The sequence below is a fragment of the Balaenoptera acutorostrata genome, chromosome 2 (genome assembly GCF_949987535.1).
Source record: "Balaenoptera acutorostrata chromosome 2, mBalAcu1.1, whole genome shotgun sequence".
NCBI lineage: Eukaryota > Metazoa > Chordata > Mammalia > Artiodactyla > Balaenopteridae > Balaenoptera > Balaenoptera acutorostrata.
In genome coordinates this window covers 171,412,484-171,438,551 of record NC_080065.1, presented here as the reverse complement: position 1 = coordinate 171,438,551, position 26,068 = coordinate 171,412,484, and the positions used below count along the sequence as shown (strand labels likewise).

The 26,068-nt window shown below is 45.9% G+C and overlaps 1 protein-coding gene and 1 long non-coding RNA gene across 2 annotated transcripts; one reads left to right on the top strand and one right to left on the bottom strand.

Annotated features, from left to right (window-relative positions):
• Positions 1-926: 926 nt before the first annotated feature.
• On the top strand, positions 927-20,632 carry LOC103000613 (uncharacterized). Its single transcript, XR_450245.2, has 3 exons — positions 927-1,062; positions 17,599-17,746; positions 19,995-20,632. It is a non-coding gene; the product is annotated as an uncharacterized LOC103000613 (long non-coding RNA).
• On the bottom strand, positions 17,883-26,068 carry TEKTL1 (tektin like 1). Its single transcript, XM_007173467.2, has 7 exons — positions 25,499-26,068; positions 23,867-23,971; positions 19,661-19,859; positions 19,108-19,274; positions 18,877-18,972; positions 18,675-18,788; positions 17,883-18,139 (listed from the first exon to the last, which is right to left on the bottom strand). Exons 1-7 carry the CDS (start codon positions 26,066-26,068, stop codon positions 17,891-17,893), a joined length of 1,500 nt encoding a protein of 499 aa, XP_007173529.2. The 3' UTR covers positions 17,883-17,890.

Genomic DNA, 26,068 nt, shown 5'->3' with positions numbered 1-26,068 from the left:
TCCCATCGTGCAGCCCACAGGGAAACTCAAATCTTGACAAGGACTGTGAGATTGCACGGAGAAAACGGAGGTTTCCTCATGGGATACAATAATATCCCATTGTATGGATGTACGACATTGATGGACATTTGGGTTGCTTCCACCCTTTGGCTATTGTGAATAAGAAGAGGCAAGATAGAAATAGAAAAGTAAAAAGTTGGCTCAGCAGAGGTGCAGCTAATCTCCAAGGGCAGCTGTTTCAGACTCCTGAGTCCTCTTATTTTCCTTCCTTCATGGCCTAAGGGTCAGATCAATGAAAAAGAAATCTAAGAGGACAAATCCAGCCTAAGAAGGTCACATGAGCTCAGCAGAATAAATGAGTTAGCCCAATCCTCTCAGGGTGACTTACAGTAGCTCTAGCAACCAAAGATGTTCTCTCTCTGACCTTGATTGAATACACCCATGTTGCCTGGCCACATTCTCTGGCCTGGTCCACCCCTTGGCCATCTACATATCTCAGTCGCTCCCATTCCTACCAATTTGCTCTAGAGGTGGGTGTGTATGTGTATGTGAGTGTGTTCATGTGTGTGTAAGGGGGTGTGGGTGGAAGAGATGCATATACATGGGAAATCTTCATTCTGTAGCAAGCAGATAATTGAGCAGAAAGCACAATAGCATAATGGTAAAAGATGTAGGCTTTGGAATCAAACCCTCTGGGTTGGATGCCTGACCCCAGTGACCTGAATTATGTAATGTCTTTGTGGATCAGAGTCCTTGTCTGTGAATAAGAGATAATACCGCCCACCTTACTTGAGTGTTGTGAGGACTTAATCTACCCAAAGCCCTTAGAAAAGTGTCCGTGATTTAGAAAGCACTCTATTTTACTTCTTAAATATTGAATACTTCTTGAATTCATCTGTTTCTCTCCAACAACACTTCCTAGTTGAGATGGCCAACATCCATGACCTGGACGGCAGCTGAAGACTCTAACTTGATCTCGCTAGCTTGCTGTGTGACCTGGAAAAGCCCCTGCCACACCCCAGTACACCTGCCTCTTCACTATACACAGGGAGATTGGCTCTGGTAAGCTGTTTGGTGTTTTGGAAACAGCATGGTGTGTGCACTGTATGTCTTTTTCATGATGAGGGTGGAGGAAAGGAGAAGGGAAAGAGGTGGCTATAAACTGATACTATCAATGACCTGAGCTAAGTCTTCTGGGGAGGGACCAGGTTCACACCACTGTGGGAAGCAATGACTTAATAGCAATTAATGATGCTTATTGTGCTATTAATGAGGCACGAGATGAAGATAAAAAAGAATAATTATCAGGTATTAGTGCCATGAATAAGCAGAAATGGCAATTGTGGTTACTCCTGCAATGAAGAGTCACAAATATGTTTTTGTGTTCAGAAATGGGTGAAGAAAGAGATAGGAATGATATTTTTAGGCCAGCACAAGACCACTTCTCCACAGAGGGACAGAACTGAAGTCCCAGTGCTGTCAGCTACCTGTCAACAGATAGGACATCTTGAATCTCAAGGGGATCTATTGATGAGATACTGAGTCCTTCTGGGGTTTTTCCACCAGCAGTCGAAATGTCTATGTGAAATCAGATCTTCCAAATGCTGATGTCATGAAGCACTCCTGATTGTGGGCAACATATAGAGCTGCTTCTGCCAGGGGGATGTTTATTGGTGTTACACAAAGAGTGTTTTTTCCACACTGGGGGGACCATTTTTAGGTAGGACTTCCTTCCTTCCTTCCTCCTCCCCTCCCTCCCTCCCTCCCTCCCTCCCTTCCTTTTCCCCCCTCCCTTATCTCCTTACTTCCTTTTTCCCTTCCTCCTTCCTTTCTTTTCTCCTCCCTGCTACATTTATTAACTGCCTACTATGTCCCAGGCATAGTGAATATAATGGAGAAAAATTAGATATGATCCATGCTGTCTTGGACCTTACATTTATTGGGTGGAGACAGTCATTAGCAAAACAAACACAGTAATGAATACATAATCAGGAGTTAAAATAAGTATGCTGAAGGAGAGAAGTATGGTTCTCTTAGAACTTAGACTAACTGAGACTACTAAGGGATATGGGAAGACTTCCTTGAGGAAGAGACTTGCTTGAGTGGGGATCTTCCAGGCAGAGGTGTTGGATGGGGGTGACCATGAGAAAGAGTGGCTTAGCTATGGAATCAATGAGGACAAAAGGCCCTGGGACTGGTGAGGAAGCCAAAGGGAGGGTGATGGGGGAGCGGTCCAGGACGTGAATGGAGAGGGAGAGGCAGAAGCCAGCCCTACAGATTTCTGTCCCAAAGTGACTCTTTCCTCCAAATGGAATGTAATAGGATCTCACCACCTCAACCTCCAGTTGCTGCAGGTCGTAGCAGAAAGATAGCAAGAAAGGTAGCAGAAAGGTCAGAAAGATAAGTAGCTCCAAGACCACCAAAATCAAACCCAGAGAACTCTCTCCTCAATTTATAAGGCTTTAGGCTAAGCAGTTTTTTTGGTTTTGTCTTGTTTTTATTGAAGTACAGTTGATTTACATTGTTGTGTTTGTTTCAGGTGTACAGCAAAGTGATTCAGATATCTAGATATCTATCTATCTATATCTATCTATATCTATCTATCTATATTCCTTTTCAGATTCTTTTCCCTTATAGGTTATTACAAAATATCGAGTATAGTTCCTTGTGCTATACAGTAGGTCCTTGTTGGTTATCTATTTTATATATAGTAGTGTGTATTTGTTAATCCCAAACTCCGTATTTATCCCTGCCCCCCTTCCCCTTTGGTAACCATAAGTTTGTTTTCTATATCTGTGGGTCTATTTCTCTTTCATATGTAAGTTCATTTGTATCTTATTTTTAGATTCCACATATAAGTGATATCATATAATATTTGTCTTTGTCTGGCTTACTTCACTTAGTATGATAATCTCTAAATTGCTCAAGTTACCTAAGTTACATCCATGTTGCTGCAAAGGGCATTATTTCATTCTTTTTTTATGGCTGAGTAATATTCCATTGTATAAATGTACCACATCTTCTCTATCCATTCATCTGTAGATGGACATTTAGGTTGCTTCCATGTCCTGGCTATTGTAAATAGTGCTGCAATGAACATTGGGTGAGTGTATCTTTTTGAATTATGGTTTTCTCTGGATATATGCCCAGGAGTGGGATTGCAGGATCATATGGTAACTCTATTTTTAGTTTTTTAAGGAACGTCCAAACTGTTCTCCATAGTGGCTGTACCAATTTACATTCCCACCAACACGGTAGGACGGTTTCTTCTTCTCCACTCCCTCTCCAGCATTTATTGTTTGCAGACTTTTTGATAATGGTCATTCTGACTGGTGTGAGGTGATACCTCATTGTGGTTTTGATTTGCATTTCTCTAATAATTAGTAATGTTGAGCCACTCTCCTTTTTATTACCTAACTGATTCATGTTCATGTTTCAGGTGAAAACTTTAATGTCAGCTTTTTTAGGGCAACCTTTTATGACCTGCCTTCTCCCCACTGGGTAAGGACTTCCTAGTTTTATGCATCCATTACACGTTGGTCTTCTCCTTTATAAAACTTCTGATTACTCAGGTCAGAATCTGTCCTGTCTTTTTATGGAATGCTCACTGTGTTCCAGGAACTATCTTAAGCACTTTAAATGGATTATCCCATTTAATTCTCATAGCCCTGTGAGGTAAAAACTATTATTATGAACATTTTAAAAATGGAAATATAATTGACATACATTATATTTGTTTCAGGTGTACAACGTAATGATTCAACATTTGTATCCATTGCAAAATCGTCACCACATTAAGTGTAGTAACCATCTGATTATGACCATTTTATATTTTGAGGAAACTGAGGCATGAAGAGGTTAAATAAGCTAGCCAAGGTTTTGCAGTGAATACTCGGCAACACCAGAGTTTGAATGGATTTCTGACTCTAGTGTCCATGTTCTTTACTAATTCCTGCAGCACAGAAGGACGAGAGATAAGGCTGGAAAATTAAGCAGGGCCCTCCCAGGGCAAGATGGGTCTGCTATTTCCAGGCCACTCTGACACTCAGAGCTTACCCCAGAAAACAGCGATCATTAGGTCTCATGACAGTTCTCACCAAATAGGGTTATGATGGTTTGCAGGGAAATGTAAGGATTGAGTCAGTAGGTGACTCAGGTGATGAACTGGGGAAGGTGGGAGCAGAAAGCTGATTAGTGGTGCATGGCTATGCTTCTGGAGCAAAGCGACAAAAGGGGCCTTGGACTTCTGCTAACACAAGGTGGGAACTGAAAGGAATGACATATTTTTTTAAACAGAAATTATTTGTTTATTTATTTATTTTTGGCTGTGTTGGATCTTCGTTGCTTTCTCTAGTTGCAGTGAGTGGGGGCTACTCTTTGTTGCAGTTCGCGGGCTTATTGTGGTGGCTTCTCTTGCTGCAGAGCACGGGCTCTAGGTGCGTGGGCTCAGTAGTTGTGGCACGCAGGCTCAGTAGTTGCGGATCGTGGGCTTAGTTGCTCTGCAGAATGTGGGATCTTTCCGGACCAGGGCTTGAACCCATGTTCCCTGCATTGGTAGGCGGTTTCTTAACCGCTGCACCACCAGAGAAGCCCAGGAATGATATTTTTAAAAGTGTGCTATTTAGAAAATGTTTGGCTGTCATAACTGGCTTAAGACATAGAAGATCATTGGGAACTCTACTCAATATTCTGTAATAACTTATACGGTAAAAGACTCTGAAAAAGAATGGATATATGTATATGTATTACTGAGTCACTTTGCTGTACACCTGAAACTAACACAACATTGTAAATCAACTATATTCCAATAAAAATTAAAAAAATAAAAATAAAAGATAATAGATAATAAAAAATTTACTTCTTGTGTTTTGTATTCATTTACCAAAATTTATAATATTTATAATGTATTTGCTGTTTTGACCAATTAAGCACAAATAAAAATAGTTGTAATAAAAAAGAAATAGAAGATCTTTTTTTATTTCATGTGAAAATAGAGATAGATGGCGCAAACCTGGAATGGAAGCTCAGCAATCACCAGGGAGCGAAACTCCCTCTATTTTGTTGCTCTGCTTCCCTCAATATGCAGCTTGTATCTTGTGGCCCAAACTGGTTGCTCCAGCTCCCATCATCACATCCCACATTCCAGTTTGCAGGAAAGAGGAGAGGGGAAGGGCAGGGCATGTTCCTTTCCTTTACAGGAATGATTGAGATATTTCACATATCACTCTACTCATGTCTCATTGGCCAGAATATAGTTCCATAGCCATACCTAGCCTCTCAGGATTCTCCATGTCCTCCCAGCCCATCCTCAGTTGAGATCTTCCTTCTCAAGGATCTAGTGGTGTCCTGGTTCCTACATGTCAAAGCCATAGCCTCATGGTTTGATTCCTCAGACTGACTGCAGCTCTAGAAAATGAATGGAATCATGAAGAGAGTTCTCAACAGGGAGTTGGGGGAATTCAACTTTAGCCCTAACCTTCTACAAGCTCAATGTGAGACCTGAGACTTGCGTCAAATTGCATCAGATTTCTGGGTCTTACGTCTCCATTTGTAAATGAGGTGATTTAATCCCTTTCCATGTATTGTATCATCCCTTCTAGGTTCCAGAACATTCCTCACCATCTTCCATAGAATTCCATGGAATCTGGTGGGCTGACTAATGTGGGGATGCTGGTAGGCATGGCTGACCCCTAGCCCAGTTGGTTGCCAGGCCCTGCCTAGTGCAGAGGCTGCCAGCTGCTGGTGGGCTGGGTTGGGTCTCAGCATGGCTGGCTGCATGGCCTGGCAAGTCCCGGTCCTGGTGTCAGCCTGCTGGTGAGCGGGGCTGGGGTGGAGAGGGTTCAGTGCTGGTATCCACTATTGGGCAGAACCAGGTCCTGGGGTCTCTAGCTGTAGGTCCTGAGGATCCCGTAGTTGGTGTTGGCCCACTGGTGGGTGAGGCAGCATTTCAGGGCTAGTGATGGACCACCGGCGGATGGGGCTCGATCTCGGCTTGGCTGGCTGAGCAGATGTCCTGGAGCTGGTGTCACCTTGGTGGTCAGGACTGGGTCCCAATGTGGCTGGCTGAAAGGCTCAGGGTCCCAGGGCTCATTTCCTTCTTCCTTTATCCTTCCTGTTTGCCACGGGTGTGAGGAGGACAGCCATCGTGGAATACAAGGTGAAAGCCATAGCAAGGTAATGATGCAGACCCCTTTCTTATTCCAGGCCTAGACTGCATACTTTAAATTTTACCTTGCTACACTGTTGTGCTGGGTCTCTGTGGTTTAAAAAACAAATCCATAATCTAGCTAATACAGAATTTGGTACCAGGAGAAAAGTATTTCCTCGACAGAACCCCAAATTTATGATGTTGGCTTGGTATAGTGATTCTCAATCAGCAGCAATTCTGCAATTACTGCCCTTCCACCCGGGGTATTTGGCAAAGTTTGCAAACATTTTAGGGTGTCTTCAGTTGGAGGGAGATGTTACTGGCATCCAGTGGGTCAAGGACACTGCTAAATATCCCACAATACACAGGACAGACCCCCAAGGCAAAGGATCATTTGGCTCCAAATGTCAACAGTGCCATGATTGAGAAAGCCTGGCTTAGCAGGAAGTGGTGAGGATGCATGTATATACGCTGGAAAGCTAGTCACTCATGTTCTACTGTGATAAAACATTTGGTAAGGCTGTTAATTACAATGTGTGCAGAACCTGTGGTTCTAGAGGAAATGGTTTTTAAAAAACTTAAAATGTTGGAGTGTGCGGACTACTTCTTGCTGCTGTCAGCAAAGTCGTATAAAAACAAAAGGTGGGGCTTCCCTGGTGGCGCAGTGGTTGAGAATCTGCCTGCCAATGCAGGGGACGTGGGTTCGAGCCCTGGTCTGGGAGGATCCCACATGCCGCGGAGCAACTGGGCCCGTGAGCCACAACTACTGAGCCTGCGCGTCTGGAGCCTGTGCTCCGCAACAAGAGAGGCCGGGACCGTGAGAGGCCCGCGCACCGCGATGAAGAGTGGCCCCCGCTCGCCGCAACTAGAGAAAGCCCTCACACAGGAACGAAGACCCAACACAGCCAAAAATAAATTAATTAATTAATAAAAAAACAAAAACAAAAACAAAAGGTGGACTCAGAGTGGAGCCAGCCAGTGTGCTGAAGGAGAAAACATCATGCTGAATGAAAGAAGCCAGACACAAAAGGTCACATACTGTATGAGTCCTTTTATGTGAAATGTCCAGAAGAGGCAAATCCACAGAGGCAGAAAGTAGATTAGTGGTTGTCAGGGGCTGGGATGAGGGGGCGGGAATCTGTAGTAATGGCTTAACGGGGACGGGGTTTTATTTGGCAGTGATGAAAATGTGTTTGGAAGTAGATAGTGGTGATGGTTGCAGAACACTGTGAATGTAGGAATCAAAGCTCTGCTGAAGAAGAGTTTGATGAGGGAGGGAGAGAAAGAGAGAGAGAGAGGGGGTCATCTTTAAAGTTTAAGCATATTAAGTATGTTTAGATGAACTCATTGGCTATAGTTATTCCTTACACATGGAACTGACCAGAAATCAATAGACTGAAAGTCTACTAATTTTTTGAGAGAATTTTATTATTGAAGAAATTACAAGTGTGTTTTTTTGTCAAAAAGCCTATAATTGTTCAAACCCCAAAACATCCTCTGGCTCTAAATCTATACTAGCAGGAAATGACCTTTGAAATGTGCACCCTCCCTCCTCAAGTTTCCATCTCTTACGCCCACTTAAGATGTATTTTGGGAGAATGATGGGCAAGGAAGACCTCTCAGAGGCAAAGCCAGGAGTCACGGAGGACAGTGGGTAAGGAAATTTCTCTAAAACAGAAGAATGAAGTGAGAAAGTGAAACGTTCAACCTACCATCAGCTTCTCCCTTTTCCCTTCATGGCTAAACATGCACATCACATAGCAACGTCAGAAAAACACCTCGTATCCTGAGAAAACCACCCCTGAGTTGCACCTTGTCTTTTCTTAAATCACTCAAAAGTTTTGCTTAGTACTAAACCCACAATAGACTAAATATTGGGACCTGTGTTAGGCAGCTTCTGACATTGTTTCCAATGGTCCCCACCACCTGGTATGCACTCCCTTGTGTAACCTGTTCACCTTGAGTGTGGCTAGACCTAGTGACTCAGTTCTAATAAATAGAATATCTTGAAAGCAATGGGGCGTCGCTTCTGAGATTAGGTTACAAAAGACTGTAATTTTTGTCTTGCTCTCTCTGACTCGTCTCACTTGCCTTCCTTTTCACACTTTGATGATGGGAGCTGCCAGGTTGCAGAGACCCATGTGTCAGGGAACAAAGGGAGGTTTCCAGCCAATATCTTCTGAGGACTGAATCCTACCAGAACATTGTGAGTAAGCCTGTAAGCAGAGCATCCCCCAGTAGAGCTGTCAGGTGAGACCACAGCCACAATTGACATCTTGACCTCAGCCTGGTGAGAGACTTTTGGACAGAAAACTGAGAGATAATAAATGTCGTTGCAAGCCACTGAATCTTTGGGTAGTTTGTTACATAGCAGTAGATAACTAATACACTGTATGTTGCTGACTCCTTAAAAGAAAACAGTGTATTGCTGAGTTTTTGCAATGCTGACCCCTACACGTAACCATGATAAGGAATTGCTATTCCCGCCCAACAATTAGAATACTGAACAAAATAACCACACTTTTGTGGGTTTAGCTTTTAAATACATATCAAATATTAATTCTGAGAGCCAGTCCTCTGAAGGGGTGACTTCCTTGCAAGTTAAAAAGAAACAGTTCTCAGCTCTCAAATTTAATCGAGTTTTGCTTTCTACCACTAAAAAATTTAGATATAATTGACATCTAACATTATGTAAGTTTAAGGGGCACGACATACTGATTTGATACATTTATGTTGCAATGGGATTGCCAGGGTAGTGTCAGCTAACCCCTCTGTCGCATTACACAGTTACAATTTCTTCCAGTGGTGGGAACAAGGAAGATATATTCTCTTAGGAAGTTTAATGTTTATAATACAGTTGTCTGTAATTACTATACTGTGTATTAGATCTCTAAGACTTAACTTATTTACTAGCTGCACATATACGTCATTAAACAACTTCAGTTTTTCTTGAACAAAAGGAGCCTACTTGATTGCCAGAGAAGAAAGTCTTTAATATTCTGCACAGAAGAATCTGTCATTTGCTAATACACATGATTGTGTTAACTCTTCTCCCCATTTCATAGGGGGGGTTTTAAATCACCACTCTCCTGTTGAATCCCCACACTGATTATTTGATGTGTATGGGGCAGATAAATCACCGTTTGGTTTACTAACCACAAGAACATGAGTCACTGCATTTGGACCTGATGGAGAGAACAGCTCATTGCTCAGAAGTCCTAGAGTCTGAGGTAGAAGTATTTATGAAAGGATCTTGGGGTGTTAGCCAAAATGAAAAGAAGGACGAACTGAAATAAACACTCCCAACATGTTATATTTCCTTCCAGGATTTGATCAAGAATTTTTGACTTTGCAAATTCATAGGAGCAGAGAGTAAAATGGTGGTTGCCAGGGGCTGGGAAGAGGAAGAAATGGGGGAGGTGTTGGTCAAAGCATACAAACTTTCAGTTATGCAAGGCGAATAAGTTCTGGAGATCTAATGAACGGCATGGTGACTATAGTTAACAATACTGTATTGTGTATCTGAAAGTTGCTTAGAGGGTAGATCTTAAGCGTTCTCACCACACACACACAAAGAAGAATATGGTAACTATGCCAGGTAATGGATGTGTTAGCTTGATTGCGATGATCATTTCACAAAGTATACATATACCAAACATTAAGTTGTACTTGTTAAATAGATACAACATTTATTTGTCAATTAGTCCTCAATAAAGCTCTTAAGAAGACAGAATTTTTGACTTTGAAGATGACTCTGAGAGGCATTTAGTTTAGTCCAGGGTTTCTCAATCTTAACACAGTTAACTGTTTTTGGCCAGCATAACTCTATGCCATGGTGGGGGTCTGCCCTTTGCCCTGTAGGACACTTAGCAGCACCTCTGGGCTCTATAGATGCCAGAAGCATCCCCTACCTCTTACCTCCTAGTTGGGACAACCAAAAATGCCTCTGGACATTGCTGAATGTCCCCTGGGGGCCAGAATTGCTCTTAGTTGAGAAGCTCTGTTTTTATCCAAAAACAGAGAACTACTGAGAACTTTGTTGAGAACTACTGTTTTCGTCCTATGTGACTCTCCTCAGTACAATGTCCCTGGCAAATTCTAGCCTGTGCTTGATTGTTTCTGTGTCAGGGAACTCACTACTTCACAAAATTAACCCCTCCCCTCCATGGTTGGACATCTCTGAAAAGCAGCAAGATCTTCCTTAGAGTAGAATAAGAATGACTGTTAAAGGATACAATTTCTCCTTTTGGGGGCGATGAAAATGTTTTGGAGCTAGATACAGGTGCTGCTTGTGAATTCAATGAGTTACCACCGAATCGTATACTTTAAAATGGATTATTTTAAGTCATGTGAATTTCCCCTCAATAATAAAAAAAGAACATGAGTTTTTACTATTTATGGAGACCTCTCTACTATCAGGCACTGGGGTAAATGATATACAGTATCACCTCAATGAATCCTGACAGCAACCTGGTGAGAGAAGTAATTCTATTATCATGGTTTTACACAAGAGAAAACTGAGGCTCAGAGAGGTTAAACAAGTTGCTTAAGGTAACACAGCTAGGAGGGGTCAAGCCCAGGTCTGCCTCTCTCCCCAGCTGATGCTGTACTGCTTCCTCTGCCAGTCTCTTATTTTCCAGGAAAACTGGGAAGATAATACGGGAGCTAGCAGAGTCATGGTGAACCAGCTAATTACAAGGAAATCTTTATATTTCTAAAACTGAAAATTAAATAAGGCAACACACATAGAAACACTCTGCAAACTTTAAGTTAATCCACTCGTTCATTGATTCATGTAACAAATATTTACCCAACGTTTGCTATGTGCCTGGTACTGGGGATAGGGAGGAGTAAGACAGATATGATCCCTCCCTGCAACAGTTGTTGGTGCCACACCCATATCTCCTTGGTACCATCCCTGTACACACTACACTGGTCTTCCCAACTGCTAGCCCCTTCAGCTCCCTGCCTGAAGGCTATCTCTGGCCACTGAAGCTTGCTTGGTCCATGCAAAGGCCAGAAGCACAGCCCTCAATCTATGACTGACTAGAGTTGATGGATAAGTACCCCAGCCTCCTTGCTCCTTGGTTGGAATAACTCTGAGATGCATGCTCTCCACAGTCTCTGAGAGGTCCCCGGCAGGACTGAGCCTCAGTTGCCCATGATGGTAATTTGTTTAACACCTGTTACTGGCTGCCTTCTTTTCCCTGCACCACTGCCCTGCTCCTATCCTGGGACTTCCTCGAATTGCCTTCCAGATAAATTTCTTACACTTGAATTCTTGTCTTCAGGTCTGCTTCCAAGAGCTCTAAAAATAAGGCAGTACCTCAGGGGCTTGATAGTTACTAGACTATCACACACAAATGGGACAAGAATTATAAGGAAAAGTGCAGGGTATTATGGAAATGTATATATAGGGGTTTGATCTAGTCTGTGGAACCAGGGAAACTGATGGTACTAGACTGGAAAAGGGGTAGGAAGAGAATTTTCTTTTCTTTTCTTTTCTTTTTTCCCCCTCAATGCAGCTTCAAGTAGCATTCTTAGAACCATCTTTATAACAAGTGTTCTTAAACACTACATGAACGGCAGAATGGGTGTAAATTCCATTCACTGATGTAGCACTGTTCCCAGTGCAGCTTGCAAGTAGCAGTCTTAGAGACATCTTTATAACCAGTGTTCTTAAAACTTGTCTACATGCATGGCAGAATGAGTATAACTTCCATCCACTCATATACCACTGTGGGAGAGAATTTTCTAAGCAGAGGGAGTAACGTGTGCAAATGCTTGGGGGCAAAAGAAGGTCTGAAGCGTGGAAGAAACTGTGGTAGGCTGCATAACGCTCACGTCCCCCACCTCCCCTAAAGATGTTCATGCCTAAATCCCTCAAAGCTGTGAATATGTTACCTTACTTGGTAAAAGGTACCTCGCAGATGTGACTGAGGATCTTGAGGTGGGGAGAGTATTCTGGATCACCCAGATTGGTCCTGTGTAATCACAGGTTTCCTTACAAGAGGCAGGCAAGAGGGTCAGAACCAGAAGAAGATATAATGACCTAAGCGAAGAGTTAGTGTCAGATTTAAAGATGCTGCTGTGGCTTTGAAGATGGAGGAAGAGGTCACAAGTCAAGGAATGCAGGCAGCCTCTAGAAGCAGGAAAAAGCTAGGAAATGGGTACTCCTTCAGAACCTTCAGAGGAATCATGGTCCTGTGGACACCTTGACTTTGACCCAGTGAAATCCAGTTTGGACTTCTGACTTCCAGAACTGTAAGATCTAAATTTGCATTGTTTTAAGCCACTAAGTTTGTGGTAGTTTGTTACAGCAGCAATAGGAAGCTCACACAGAAATAAAAATGACTGAAGCGCCAGGTGTCAGAATACGGTGGGGGAGTTGCATGAGACTGGGGTGGGGGAGCGGGTGGTGAGGTCAGATTGATATGGTCTGGATGTTTGTACCTCCCCCCAACTTCATATGTTGAAATGCTAGCCCCCCAAAATGATAGAATTAGGAGGTGGGGCCTCTGGGAGGTGATTAGATCATGAGGGTGGAGGCTTCATGAACGGGATTAATGTCCTTATAAAAGAGACCCCAGAGAGCTCCCTGGCCCCTTCCACCATGTGAGGACACAGTGAGAAGGTGCCTGCTATGAGCCAGGAAGAGGGTTCTCACCAGAATGCGACCATGCTGCCACCTTGATCTTGTGCTTCCCAGCCTTCAGAACTGTGAGCAATGGCTGTCTGTTGTTTATAAGCCATGGCTGAGCTGTGTTTGTGTATCAGGGGGAAACACAGCAACAGGAGGCCCAGTTAGGAGGTTGTAGGACCATCCAGGCAAGAGCTGATGGTGCCTTAAACTGGAAGGCGAAGGGGATACGTGGGGCAGGGGATGGAGGAAAACAGATGGATTCAAAATTATTAGGAATCAAATCAACAGGGTGTTTGATTGCAAACAATACCCCCTAGTTCTCAGCATAGTGGCTGGCTTCAGTTAATGCTACTGAATGATGTTGATTGAGCGACTAAATGAATGACAGGGATACACCCAATGTCCAAGGGACAAGTTGCCGGACCCAATTATGGTTTTCATGGGCCTGAGGAACTTTCACCTTCATGGACCCCTTCCTCTGTAAAAAAGGATAAAAAATTATTTTTTAAAAAATATTTCTTTATTTAAAAATATTTATTTATTTATTTAGGCTTTGTTGGGTCTTAGTTGTGGCATGCAGGATCTTTCATTGCGTCATGCGGGCTCTTCATTGCAGTTCACGGGCTTCTCTCTAGTTGTGGCACGTGGGCTCCAGAGTGCATGGGCTCTGTAGTTGCGGCATGCGGGCTCTCTAGTTGTGGTGTGTGGGTTCAGTAGTTGCGGTGCGTGGGCTTAGCTGCCCCACAGAATGTGGGATCTTAGTTCTCCCACCAGGGATTGAACCACGGTCCCTTGCATTGCAAGACAGATTCTTAACCACTGGACCAGCAGGAAGGTCCCTAAAAAGTCATTTAAAAACTGCATTTGTATAACTTATATGAGGTCACTAGGGTAGTCAAAATCATAGGGACAGAAAGTAGAGTGGTGGTTGCCAGGGGCTGGGGGAAGGTGAGGATAGGGGATTATTGTTTAATGGGGGTAGAGTTTCAGTTCTGCAAGATGAAAAGAGGAATGAATGGCTGGTGATGCTTGCATAACAGTGTGAATGTCCTTAATGTCACTGAACCAGGCACTTAAAAATGGTTATGATGGTACACCTAAAAGAGTTAATTTTGCTGTATTTAAATTATACCTCAATAAACCTGACTTTAAAAAGAAAAAAAAAATGGTTATGATGGTAAATTTATGTTATGTGTATTTTACCACAATTAAAAAATTGAAAAAAATCCTGCATTGGTATAAAGATAAGTATAATCCAGGCGGAAGTTATAATTTTAATAATTTTAATATTTATAATATTTTATATAATCATATATGGCATACAATATTGTACATAGTGTAAATATATTATATACTTATTTTTATATAGTTGTATGTTTCTTCTGACTTTAAAAGAAATTAAAAAGAAAACATTTTCGTGGGCCCCTCCACCAGTGTCTGCTGTGGCCAATGTAGAAGTCGGCCCTGGGAAGTTGGCAGCAGGGAGGGAATGCATATCAAACATGGTGTGCCTCAGACTCATTAGAAATGCAAATTCCTAGACCTTGTCCCCTGAGATTCAGATTAAGTCTGGAGTGTGGCCCAGGAATCTGTATCATTGAAGGGCACTGTAGGTGTTCTCATGCAAATGACACCTGGACCATTCTTTGGGGGCAGTGCAGTATCCCCATGTGGGGACATCCCCACACCTTTAAAAGTCCAGACTTAACCCCTCACTTGCTGGGTGGCATTTTAAGTCTTGCCACTGCTCTATTTCTTCATCTCTAACACGGGGATGATGACATTCACCTTTTAGTGTCACTGAGAGGCTCCCTGGGGGCCCACAGCTCGACTTAGGGGCAGCAGCCAAAATCTCAGCTCCGAGGCAACTGAGGGGATTGTGCAAATGCTGTTGGGGAGTTTTGGGTGAGCTGAGGTGACAAATTGGGTCTGTGTTGGCTAGGATGAGGGTGGCAGGTTGCAACCCAGAGGGTAAGGCATTGAATGCAAGGGGAGTATTTGCATCCCCATGTAAGGTTTCTGGGGAAGATGGATGGACAAAGATGCAGACAAAGGGGACAGTCCCCAGGCCCAGGAAGGACCTGGAAGGGGCTCAAAAGTCAGAAGGGTGGTGATGGCTCTATACCCCAGGAGGATGGATGGACTGTGCCAATGGGCTCCCTTTCTCTTTTGTTTTGACCACTAGAGAACAGTGGCCAAGAGAGGAAGAGGGGATAGAGGCATTTATTCCCCCAGCATCCACATGGCATTTCCTTCCTTCTTGCACTTAGGAACACCAGACAGTGCTTGTCTCCTTCTGACCACCTTGCCCCTTCATACTTACGAGTGGCAAATATGACTCCTCACAATAAGTAACACCTTGGGTACTGTGTTATCCCTTGAGGTTTCCCTACATCCTGCCTACACCTCTGCAAATACAGTCCATTCTCATTATTCATGGAGGTTATGTTCTATAAAGTTGCCCAAATACTGAATCATCACTCCCAGGAGAAACACAAAAAGTAGATTCTTGTGAGCCTCTGGTCACATATTTGTCAACTGATCAATACATAACCTTGTCTTATGTGTGTTTCTGCTTAAAGATGACTTATTTAGGGCTTCGCTGGTGGCGCAGTGGTTGAGAATCTGCCTGCCAATGCAGGGGACACGGGTTCGAGCCCTGGTCTGGGAAGATCCCACATGCCACGGAGCAACTAAGCCCGTGAGCCACAACTACTGAACCTGCGCGTCTGGAGCCTGTGCTCCGCAACAAGAGAGGCTGCGACAGTGAGAGGCCCGCGCACCGCGATGAAGAGTGGCCCCCACTCGCCACAACTAGAGAAAGCCCTTGCACAGAATCGAAGACCCAACACAGCCAAAAATAAATAAATAAAGTTATTTTTAAAGATGACTTATTTAATTATATATTGCTCAATAAAAATATTATACATTAATGTGAGTCATTAATATTGAACTCAAGGGCAACAGCGCTATAACTTATGCCTGAAGTGAACCTGTGTAGCACACACATTTTCTCTGTAAGGCATGTGGCAGCCTTCTTGTACTTAGGAACACGAGACAGCACTTTGGCATGATGATTAGGAGCTGTTTAAAACAGTGAAATCACCAGCGAAAAGCCCAAAAATACAAAAAAAAGTGCCAAAAAGTAGACTTGAAAAGGACACTTGTTTAGGGATGAGACCTGAAACAGGAAGGCAGAGCCTTGCCTTGCTGTACCTTCTGGGATTGTGTGGTCTGGACGCAAAAGTCTTCTACTGCTCTGTGCACGCTCTCAAATGATCGGGGAAGTGCCACGGTATTGGGGGTTTCGAATAAACTTGAGTGAGTTAGGTGAATTCACAAATACAGAATCTTTGAGTCATGGGGATCAGCTGTTGTTTCTTCGTTAAAATTCCTTCAAATTGTGTGTGCTATCTGCTTCCTGTTGGCATCCTGATGGGTACAGAGAAGAAGTGCCTGAAGAACATTCCCAGGGAAATTAGAACCCCAGGGAGCCGCTGATGATCCCCAGGCTGTGCAGTCCCTCTTGAGATAAGGGAGCTGGCTGTGATGCCCAAGGACTCTGAGTCAGATACTGCTGGTTTGAACCCCCAGCCCCACTCCTCAGCTCTGTGATCCTGGGCACGCAGCTCTCCCTTTTTTTCTGTGTATTTTCCCGTCAAACGAGCATAACTTGCTCCATCTACACTCGGTTGTCATGGTGAGCCCATGGATGATTGTCGTCTGGAGCAAGAGAGAGCGAGCATGGATTCACACCCAGGTTTAAATCCTGCTTTGTCCCTTGCTGGCTCTATGACCCTGGGCAAATGATTTCACCTTCCTGAACTTCATTTCCTTCTCTGTAAAATGTTGACAGGGCTCAGTTGTGACCATGTGACTTTGCCAAAAGGATAATACACGTGAGGGCGATTTTTAGCATATGCATGGCCAGTCTCATGAGAGAGGAATCATGTGTGATTTGGTCCTTGCTGTATCCCCAGCACCTAACACAGTCCCTGGCATGAAGCAGTTGCTTGGGAAATATTTGTGGCTTGAATGAACACCCCTTATTCTATGTACACCACACGCTGGAATCTTCCTATGAGAGCAGGTGATTATCACAGCTTGGTGTGAAGAGTTCTGTGATGGGAGGGTGTCCAAGAGAACAGAGAGGAGAAATTGAACTATGCCTGAATGGGTGGGTGCAGTCAGGTGGGCTTCCTGTAGGAGACCACACTAGAGCTGCATCCAAAAGGAAGATATTGGCTGCACTTAATCAACCTGTGAGCTCCCTGAGAGCAGGGACCATGTAAGCCTTGCTCACTGCTGCGCTCTCAGCACCTGGTTTAGAACCCGGCACTTTATAGGGGCTTAATAAAGGATGCTGTGAATTTTGAAGTATCCCCTCCCCCAGGTAAATGGAGAAAAGGGCAATGGGAAGCAGGCAGGGCTCAATTCCACCTCTGCTCTGGAGTTGCTTGGGGTCTGGGAATATAAACAGCCTCCACTAGAGAGAGCTCCAAGGGAAGCTTCATCCCTGTGTGTGTGTGTTTTGTCAAGAAAGGCAGAATCCGAGTTCTGCTTAGAGAGCAGGCTGTAGAGTTAGGTATTAAAATTCCAGCTCTTCCACTTACTAGCTGCATGGCCTTGGGCATCTGCTTAACCTCACCGTGCTTCACCTTCCTTAACTGTAAAATGGGAATAACAATTCACCTGCAGTTGAGGATATTTTATATGCAGCCACCATTCTATAGGTCTTAAATGTATGAACTCATCTATCCTTATGACAAGGTTTCGAGGTTGAATGCTGTAATTCTACATTTTACAGATTGGAGACACTGAGGCCAGAGAGGAACAGTGACTTGCCTAAGGCCACACAATCTGAAATCGGGGAGCCAGCATTTGAACCCTAGAAATATGGTGGCCAAATCCATTCTATTAACTTCCAGGATACACGACCTATAAAGTGTTGTAGGGTAAGTGACCAGTAAGTGCCTAATAAGTGGTAATTATTAGGTTCTTTTTAATTATAATTCTGCTAGAGGGAGCTCGGAGAGAGGGTGGGTCAGGAGAGAGGGAGGGCCGCTGGGCTGTGGCCGACTGGGGCGACGGTGCGCCTGTCACTTGCGGGCGATGCTGGACTGCGCGCGCGGCGGCGTGTGTGGGTCCCGGTCGTTGACCAGGCGCTGCGCCTGCTCGTAGCACACGTGCGGGTGCCGCTGGCGGAGGCGCAAGCGCACCACGCTGTAGTCCACGTCCTGCCCGATCTTCTTGCAGTTGAGGCTCCAGGTGAGGTTCCTGCGCATGGAGAGCAGCTCCTCCAGGTTCTTTTCCACATGCGAGATGCGGCGCTGCAGTTTGTCAGTGCCCTGGAGACGGGGAGGGGCCGTGTCGAGGGACAGGCGAGGCGGAGCGAGGCGCTATCTGGGATGCGAGGACACACCTGGGCCAGGTGTGCGTGTGAAAGGACAACAGCTGAAGAGGGGACGGGCCTCAGATTGGGGGGGGGGGCACATCTGAGTCGGGTGTGCGTGTGAAAGGGCCTCGCCTGGGAAGGAGCACAGCTAGGAGGGGCGAGCCTCGAAGGGGGTTGGGAGCTACACACCTGGGCCAGAATGTACTTGGAAAAGGACCTGTGACAGGGCGGGTATGAAGGAGGGGATGCACCTGCAGTTGAGGGGAGGAGCGGACCTTGGACAGAGTTGGAGCAGAGGTTGAGGGGACTTATTTGAGACAGGTGTAGGTATGGAAGATCATCCTTCTGGTAGAGGAGTTGAAGGACTCACAGACCTGAGTGAGGGGGTCTGACCTGGGCTAAGTGTGCTTGAGAAAGGAGTCTTACCAGGGCAGGGCCGCGCCTGGAGAGGGTGGGCAGGCGCGGAAAGGGGATGGACAGGGGCTTACCTGGGCGAGGCGCGTGGCCTCCGGGAGTTGGGTGCCCACGTGTCTCTGATACATGCGAACCAGAGGTCTGTCCAGTTTCTCTCGAGTCTCCAGGTGCCTTTCTGACAGAGGACCCTGGCGGAGTGTGGTGCGTAGAGCCGTGAGGCCCAGCCTACCCGACGCCCCCGGCCGCATCCCCGCAGACCCTTTTCCCAAACCATACCTTGACGAGGCCGCGGGTGATGTACATCTCCTGGTTGAATTTCGTGCACCGGTGGATAGTTCCCCTCATTAGTCCTAAGGTCATGTTCAGCATATCCTGGGTGGGTGGGAGCACAGGGAGAATCACATCGGCTTCCTGTCCCCTCTCCTCCTGCGTCCCCCTCCTCCCTCCTCGGTACCATAGCATCCTAGACTCCAGCCACCAACTCGGAGCGGCGCCGGCGGGGCCCACCTTCAGCTCCAAGGTCTCGCGCATTTTCTGCGCTAGCGAGGCGCACACGCGGTCGCTTATCTGCTGTTGCTGCCCTCGGATGTCCTCCTCGTTCTTTGCCATATCTAGCAAAGTGTCCTTGGACTCCATTAACAGTCGCTTGGCTTCGCACAGCGCCGTGGCGCACTCTGACGGAGTGGGGAGGGGGGACGCGTGTGGGGTGTCAGGGTCTCCTTTTCCCAACCCTGGCTTTCTGAGTCCCCCTCTCTATTCTCAGGTGGTGGTGGGCCCTGGGCAAGGGGGCTTTACTGATGGACTGGGAGAAAGTCCAGGGGAGGGGCCAATAGCGGGGTTAGTATGAGTAGCATCAGGGAGTGACTGAACGAGTCGGAGTGTGGGAAGCAGGAGTGCGCAGGGGAAAGAGCTAATCAAGAACGTGCGCTCTGCTGGAGACTGGCAGCCCTCTTTCTTGGTCGAGGGGGCAGTTACCCGGGGAAGGCGGCAGCCGAGAAGTGGGGGAGAGGTGGGTACCAAGGAAACCCACTAGAGTGGACTCCTTTCTGTGGGGTTTTACCTGGGGTATAGGTGCCCACAGGGTCTGGAGGCGGGGTTTTCAGGCCCTGAGTGCGCGGGGTGGGAACTCGGGAGAGGTTCACCCAAGAGTGGCGGCCCGCCTGCTCCAGAACCTTGTCCAGCGGCTGGTTCATTAGCTCCACAGCTTGGAGCCTCTCCTTACAGCAGAAGACCAGAGTGTCGCGGCAGGAGGCCAGGGTCTGGGAGCGAGGAAGGAGAGAGAGGCAGAGGTCAATTGTAAGCTGGGAGATTGGGGGAAGTGACCCGTGATCTCTCAGCTAGCGGCCGCAAAGTGTTTCTGCCTCCAAATTGACTTTCTCCATTTCTTGTTGCAGCCGGAAAGGAGCAACCCGTTTTCAAGTGGAAGCTCAGACGCCCAATACTCTCAGCCTCTGTCCAGAAGCCTTCAGTGGTCCCTGGGTGGGGAGTAAGGAACAGTAGGGGCAGGTGGCAGCTTTCCTGTTCCCAGTATTAGCTGCTTGGGTTCTGTGCCTGGCTCTGCTCTGGCACCCTGAGAAAGCCCCTCCCCCATCAATTTCCCCATCTGTGAAGTGGAGAGGTGTTTAGCTGTACCTACATTTTGGTCTTCTTGTGCCATCCCTTCTCCTCAATTGCATTCAGGGCTTATCCCACCCCGACCCCTAGTCTCCAGGTCTCCCTTCCTCTTTTCTAGTCAGTATGAAGCACCCTCAGCTGTCTTCAGAGTTCCTCTTTCCAGGCTCTACTGCATCTGGACCCCCATCCCTACCCAAATCCTACTTCCACTATTATAAAATATATTGCATTCCTTAGATATTTGTGATTATTTGAAAGTCATATTAAAACAGAAAACTTCATATATATATCCATATAAACACCACATTCATCAAAATATAGAATATTTCCATCACCTCAGAAATTTCCTTGATGCCCTGTACCTCTTTCCCACTAAGCTCCTTAGTAGAGTAGTTAAGGGCTCAGTGAACTACAGACTTTGGACTGGCCATCTGGCTTTGTAAATAAAACTTCATTGGAACTTGGCCGTACTCATTCACGTACATATTGTTTCTGGCTGTTTTTGTGCTCCACTGGCCAAATTAAGTATAGATCTTTCTCGAGTTACGACGGGGTTACATCCCAGTAAACCCACTGTAAGTTGAAAATAGTATGTTGAAATGCATTTAATACACTTAACTTACCAAACATCATAGCTTAGCCTAACCTACCTTAAACGTGCTCAGAACACTTACATTAGTCTACAGTTGGGCAAAATCATCTAACACAAGGCCTATTTTATAAGAAAGTGTTGAATATTTCATGTTATTTATTGAATACTGTACTGAAAATGAAAAAAGAATGGTTGTATGGGCACAGAATGGCTATAAGTGTATCCATCGAATATTTCATGTAATTTATCGAATAATGTACTGAAAGTGAAAAACAGAATGGTTGCATGGGTACAGAATGGCTATAAGGGTGTCAGTTATTTACCCAGTGGCTGACTGGGAGCTGTGGCTCACTGCTGCTGCCCAGCGTCATGAGAGAGTATGTACTGCATATTGCTAGCTGGGGAAAAGATAAAAATTCAAAATTTGAATTACAGTTTCTACTGAATGTGTATCACTTTTGCACCATCATAAGTTGAATCACTGTAAGTTGAGGACCATCTGTAATTGTGACAGAGACCGTATTGCACACAAAGGTTAAACAATTTACTACCTGACTCTTTAAGAAAAAGCTTTTGAAATTTAGAACTTCACAGAAATGGAAGCATACAGTGTGTACTTTTAATGTCCAGCTTCTTTTGCTGAATATCATATCATTGAGATTCATCCATTTAGGTAAAAATTGGATTTAAAAAGTCTTTCATTCATTAAGGAACTCAAATATTCATTAAGCCCTTCCTGTATGCTGGGCAGTGTGCCAGGTGGCAGGGATGCAGTGGGGAAAAATGATCCAGTTCCTGACCAAAGGAGGTGAGAGGGTCAGCATGTGCAGATAAGATTGGATAGTGAGTGAATCAGAGAAATGGGGATTATGTGAAAGGGTGCATGGGATCAAAAGAGGTTTTTTTTTTATTGTGGTAAAATAGACATAGAAATTTGCCAAGTAAACCATTTTAAGTGTACAGTTCAGTGGCATTAAGTATATTCACAATGTGCAACCATCACCACTGTCCATTTTCAGAACTTTTCACCATCCCAAATAGATCTGTATCCATTAAAGGATAACCCCCCATTTGTTCACTGGTGAGAATGATCCAATAAAGAAAGAAATATTGATGATGCAGGAGAAGGGGAGAAGGTAGGTGTGGCAGGTAGATAGAATTATAGGACTGGCACAGGAAAAATGAGAGAAGTTTTCTTCAGTGGTTTCCATGCATTGGGGTCATTCATTGAGAATGAAGAAAGAGCAGGGAGTTGGAGAGATCTGAAGGAAGAGAAGGTATGAAATAACTTGCACAGTGCGACAGCAAGCCTTCTAGAGACACATGGTGAGATCTCTGGGAAAGCTCTGAGTGTCAATTTGAGATCTGAGTTCAGGATTTTAAGTTGAAACATGTCTATTTGGTGTGAGCATTCTTCTCCTGGGTTTATATCTGTCTGTCTTTTCCCACCTCCCAATTTCCCTTTCTCTCTTGCAAGCCCTTCCCTAAGGGGACCACAGGGTCTTCTCCCTTGTCTGTTTCAGACTTCCTTGAAGGATTTTTCAGGATCACCAGATTTAAAGGGATATGACAGCGGCCTGGGGGTCCCTTCTTTGAATGCCCCTATAATATGAACTCCTTGAGGGCAAGGCCAGTTCTGTACTGTTCACAACTTTGTCCCCAATGCCAAGCATGGTGGTTGGGACACCAGGGTACTGGATTAATATTTGTCAAATGGAAGAGTCAAAAGTACACACAGGCTCCATGAAACATAAGTACTCTCCCATCTCCATTAGTGATCTCATAAGGAAATCCTTGTTGCAAGAGTGAAGGATTCAGTGAGAGACCATGTCTGGCTGGAGCTGACAGAGACAAGCACATAGTACAGTGTAAAGAGCTCAAGACGTCTGAGTTGAATCATGAGGAAGTTCTCCCACTTCTGGGTACATATCCAAAGGAAATCAGGACCTCGAAGAGAAATAGCTCCCATGTACATTTCAGCATTATTCATAACAGCCAAGACATAGAAACAATCTAAATGTCTGTTGACAGATGAATGAATAAAGAAAATGTGATATAATATATAATATAGTAATATAATAATAGTAGTAATTACCAGTACTAGCAATATTACTATATTATATTAATACTATTACTATACTAATAATATATAGCAATAATATTAATATATTAATAATTAATAAATTATGTAGCTATCAATATATTATAGTATATAATAATATGTAATATATAATGAAATATTATTCAGTCTTAAAAAAGAAGGAAATCTTGCCATTTGTGACATCATGGATGAGCCTGGAGGATATTATGCTACGTGAAATAAGCCAGATACAGAAAGGTCTCGCTTATATGTGGAATCTAAAATAGTCACATTCAGAGAGGGAGAAATTAGAATGGTGGTTGTCAGGGGCTGAGGGGAGAGAGAAATGGGGAGATGTTGGTCCAGTTGTACAGAGTTTCAGTTATGCAAGATTAAGTTCTGGGGATCTAATGTCACTATAGTTAACAATACTGTCTTTTATAATCGAAATTTGCTAAGTGTTCTCACCACACACATGAGGTGATTATGGTGGTTATTTCACAGTGTACACATATATCAAACCCTCAATTTGTACATTTAAATATATACACAATTTAAATTTGTTAACTGTATCTTGCTAAAGCTGGAAAAAAAAGACACCTGAGCTGAAACCACAGCCCTACCACTGGCTAGCTCCATGCCTTGGGTGAGGCCATGTCTTTCTGAGCCTCAATTTCCCCATCTCTAATGAGGGGATCATAGTTCTATTTCACAGGAGGATTTTAAAGACCTAATGACTGCACAGGGCTTGGCACAGAGGGGGATGTTCATTGCTATTTTGAGGCCCAACTCCAGCTCTCAGAGCTCCAGTCTTTCCATTCCATAAAGTGGAAATACAGTGAATGTCAGGTCAGGGTGGGGCGGGTGTGTGGGTTGAGGGATTTGCTGTTGCTACAGTCCCCAAGGTTAGAGCAGTTTGCCCATTAGGTGGCCAAGGGTCCCCCTCCAGCTCCCTTAAAGTGGCCCCAGGTATTCCCAACCTTGAGCAGGGCCTCTGATTTTTCCATATCTTTCTCCATCTTCCTCTTCATTCTCTTTAGTTCCTCTTTCTCCCAGGTAAGCATCCTGTCAGCTTTGTCAGGGATCTGGAAAACAAGGAGAGAATCTTTTTTTTTAAATTAATTAATTAATTTATTTATGGCTGTGTTGGGTCTTCGTTTCTGTGCGAGGGCTTTCTCTAGTTGCGGCGAGCGGGGGCCACTCTTCATCGCGGTGCGCGGGCCTCTCACTGTCACGGCCTCTCTTGTTGCGGAGCACAGGCTCCAGACGTGCAGGCTCAGTAATTGTGGCTCACAGGCCTAGTTGCTCCGCGGCATGTGGGATCTTCCCAGACCAGGGCTCGAACCCGTGTCCCCTGCATTGGCAGGCAGATTCTCAACCACTGCGCCACCAGGGAAGCCCGAGAGAATCTTTCACACCTTTGGGAGAGGGCTGGAGGGAGAGTTCTCCTTCCAGAGTAGTAGAGGGTTTGCCAACCTCATAAACTCTGGCTTTGGGGAATGGAGTTGGGGGCACTCTCGCCTTTTGGGGATCTCACTCTCTGAGAAGGCTTTACCTTTTAGGGGGCTCTCACTTGGGGTAGGTCTTACCCTCTAGAGAGTGGGGCTGGGGGCTTCTCCCTTTTACAGGTAGGAGCCCAGTGAGCTGGGATGGAAGTGACTTAACCTGGGGAAAGGTCATCATCACTTTCTGGGGCTGAGGGTCCCCCTTCCTTGGTGATGGTCTTATCTTCTCTCCCTGGCTAGAAGTGGAGGAGTCTCATCGTAGGGATGATGAGGGTTTGCCTTCTTGAGGTCTTACTATCTGGATCTGGGGGCTGGGACTAGGAATCCCCCTCTGTGGGTGGGGGGGTCTCATCTCTCCCCAGGGAGGCTGGAATATTCTCCCCTTTTGGGGTGGGGGTCTGGGGTTTCACGTTAGGGGGAGGATTTCACCAGGGCTGGGACTAGGGGTCTCACCCTTTCCCCCTGGCTAGGGGCTTAAGTCTCAGGTGCAGGGGCTGGGAGTCCAAGGGTCTCAATCTTTAGGCAAAATCTGCTCCTTTCCCCCTGGGTGAGGCCCCGGGAGGGGTTCTCACTCACTAAGGCTGGTGGGGGACTTTGGTTAGGGTTTTAAAAATAAGCATTTTGAGGAGAGTTTCATCTGGGTTGGGACCAGGACATCACCCACGCTGCTCAGCTGGGGGCTTCGTGTGTGTTTTCAGTGGGACTGGGGCACTGAGGGTCTCATGCCTGTGGGAGGGTCTCACCCTCTGCGCCTAGGGACTGGGTGAGTGATTTCATGTCTGGGCTGGGGGTTGTAGATTTTACTCTTTGGGAAGGATTTCATCTAGTCTGACTCAAGGGTCCCACCTTCTCTCCCTGGCTGGGAGACTGGGATAGATTCCCCCTCTGGAGCAAGGGGCCTGAGAATCTCATCTCTTTGGGAGGATCTCTGCCTCTGGCGCTGGGAACAAAGGCACCTCATCTTGGGGGTATTTTCTTGTGCTCTCACTCAATGGAGCTGGGACGGGTTGGAGAGTTCTCTCTATAGGGTGGGTTTTGCCCAGGCTGAGCATCTGGGAGCGGAGGCCTCAGTCTTTGCGACTGGGCTGGGGGGAATGGTGGTCCCACCTTCTCAGACTTGGGCCGGTAGCCCCGGAGCTTGACGCTCTGCTGGTTAATAAGCAGTGCCTTGCGCACTTCGCTGAGCCTGTGGTCGGTAGCCTCCCGCTGGCGCTGCAGCAACCGCAGCTGCCCATTGATCTGGTGCTGGGCGCGGCTGAGGCGGGCGGCAGTGAGGCGCGCCCCACGAGCGTGCGCGTGCACCACCTCGGCCGTCTGCAGGGCCCGCGCGTCGCGGTGTATGGGCAGCGGCAGGCGCGCGTGCCAGGCAGGCGGCTTCATCTTGCCCTTCCACAACGTAACGCCCTCACCCGGCGGTGGCTTCTCCATGGTGCTGCCACCTTTGAGCATCTCCACGCGGAAGCGCCAGGGCAGGATGTAGGCGGCCCGGCAGAGGTGGCGCGCCACGTGTGGGTCCCGCACGCTGTCCTTGGGTTGCCACATGGTCACCGCCTCTTGCCCACAGCGGTCGGTCAGCTGGTGCGCCTTCTGTGTCAAGGCCTTGGTCGCCTCGCGCCATGCTGGAGGCCCAACACGCGTGTCCTGGCTGTGCTCAACCGGGGGTATCAACACGGGCAT

Coding starts and splice junctions, on each gene's coding strand:
- TEKTL1 (XM_007173467.2), bottom strand. CDS start 26,068: ATGCCCGTGTTGATACCCCCGGTTGAGCACAGCCAGGACACGCGTGTT. Junction 18,789..18,876: donor TCACCCGCGGCCTCGTCAAG/GTATGGTTTGGG, acceptor ACACTCCGCCAG/GGTCCTCTGTCAGAAAGGCA. Junction 18,140..18,674: donor AGGCCACGCGCCTCGCCCAG/GTAAGCCCCTGT, acceptor CCCCGTCTCCAG/GGCACTGACAAACTGCAGCG.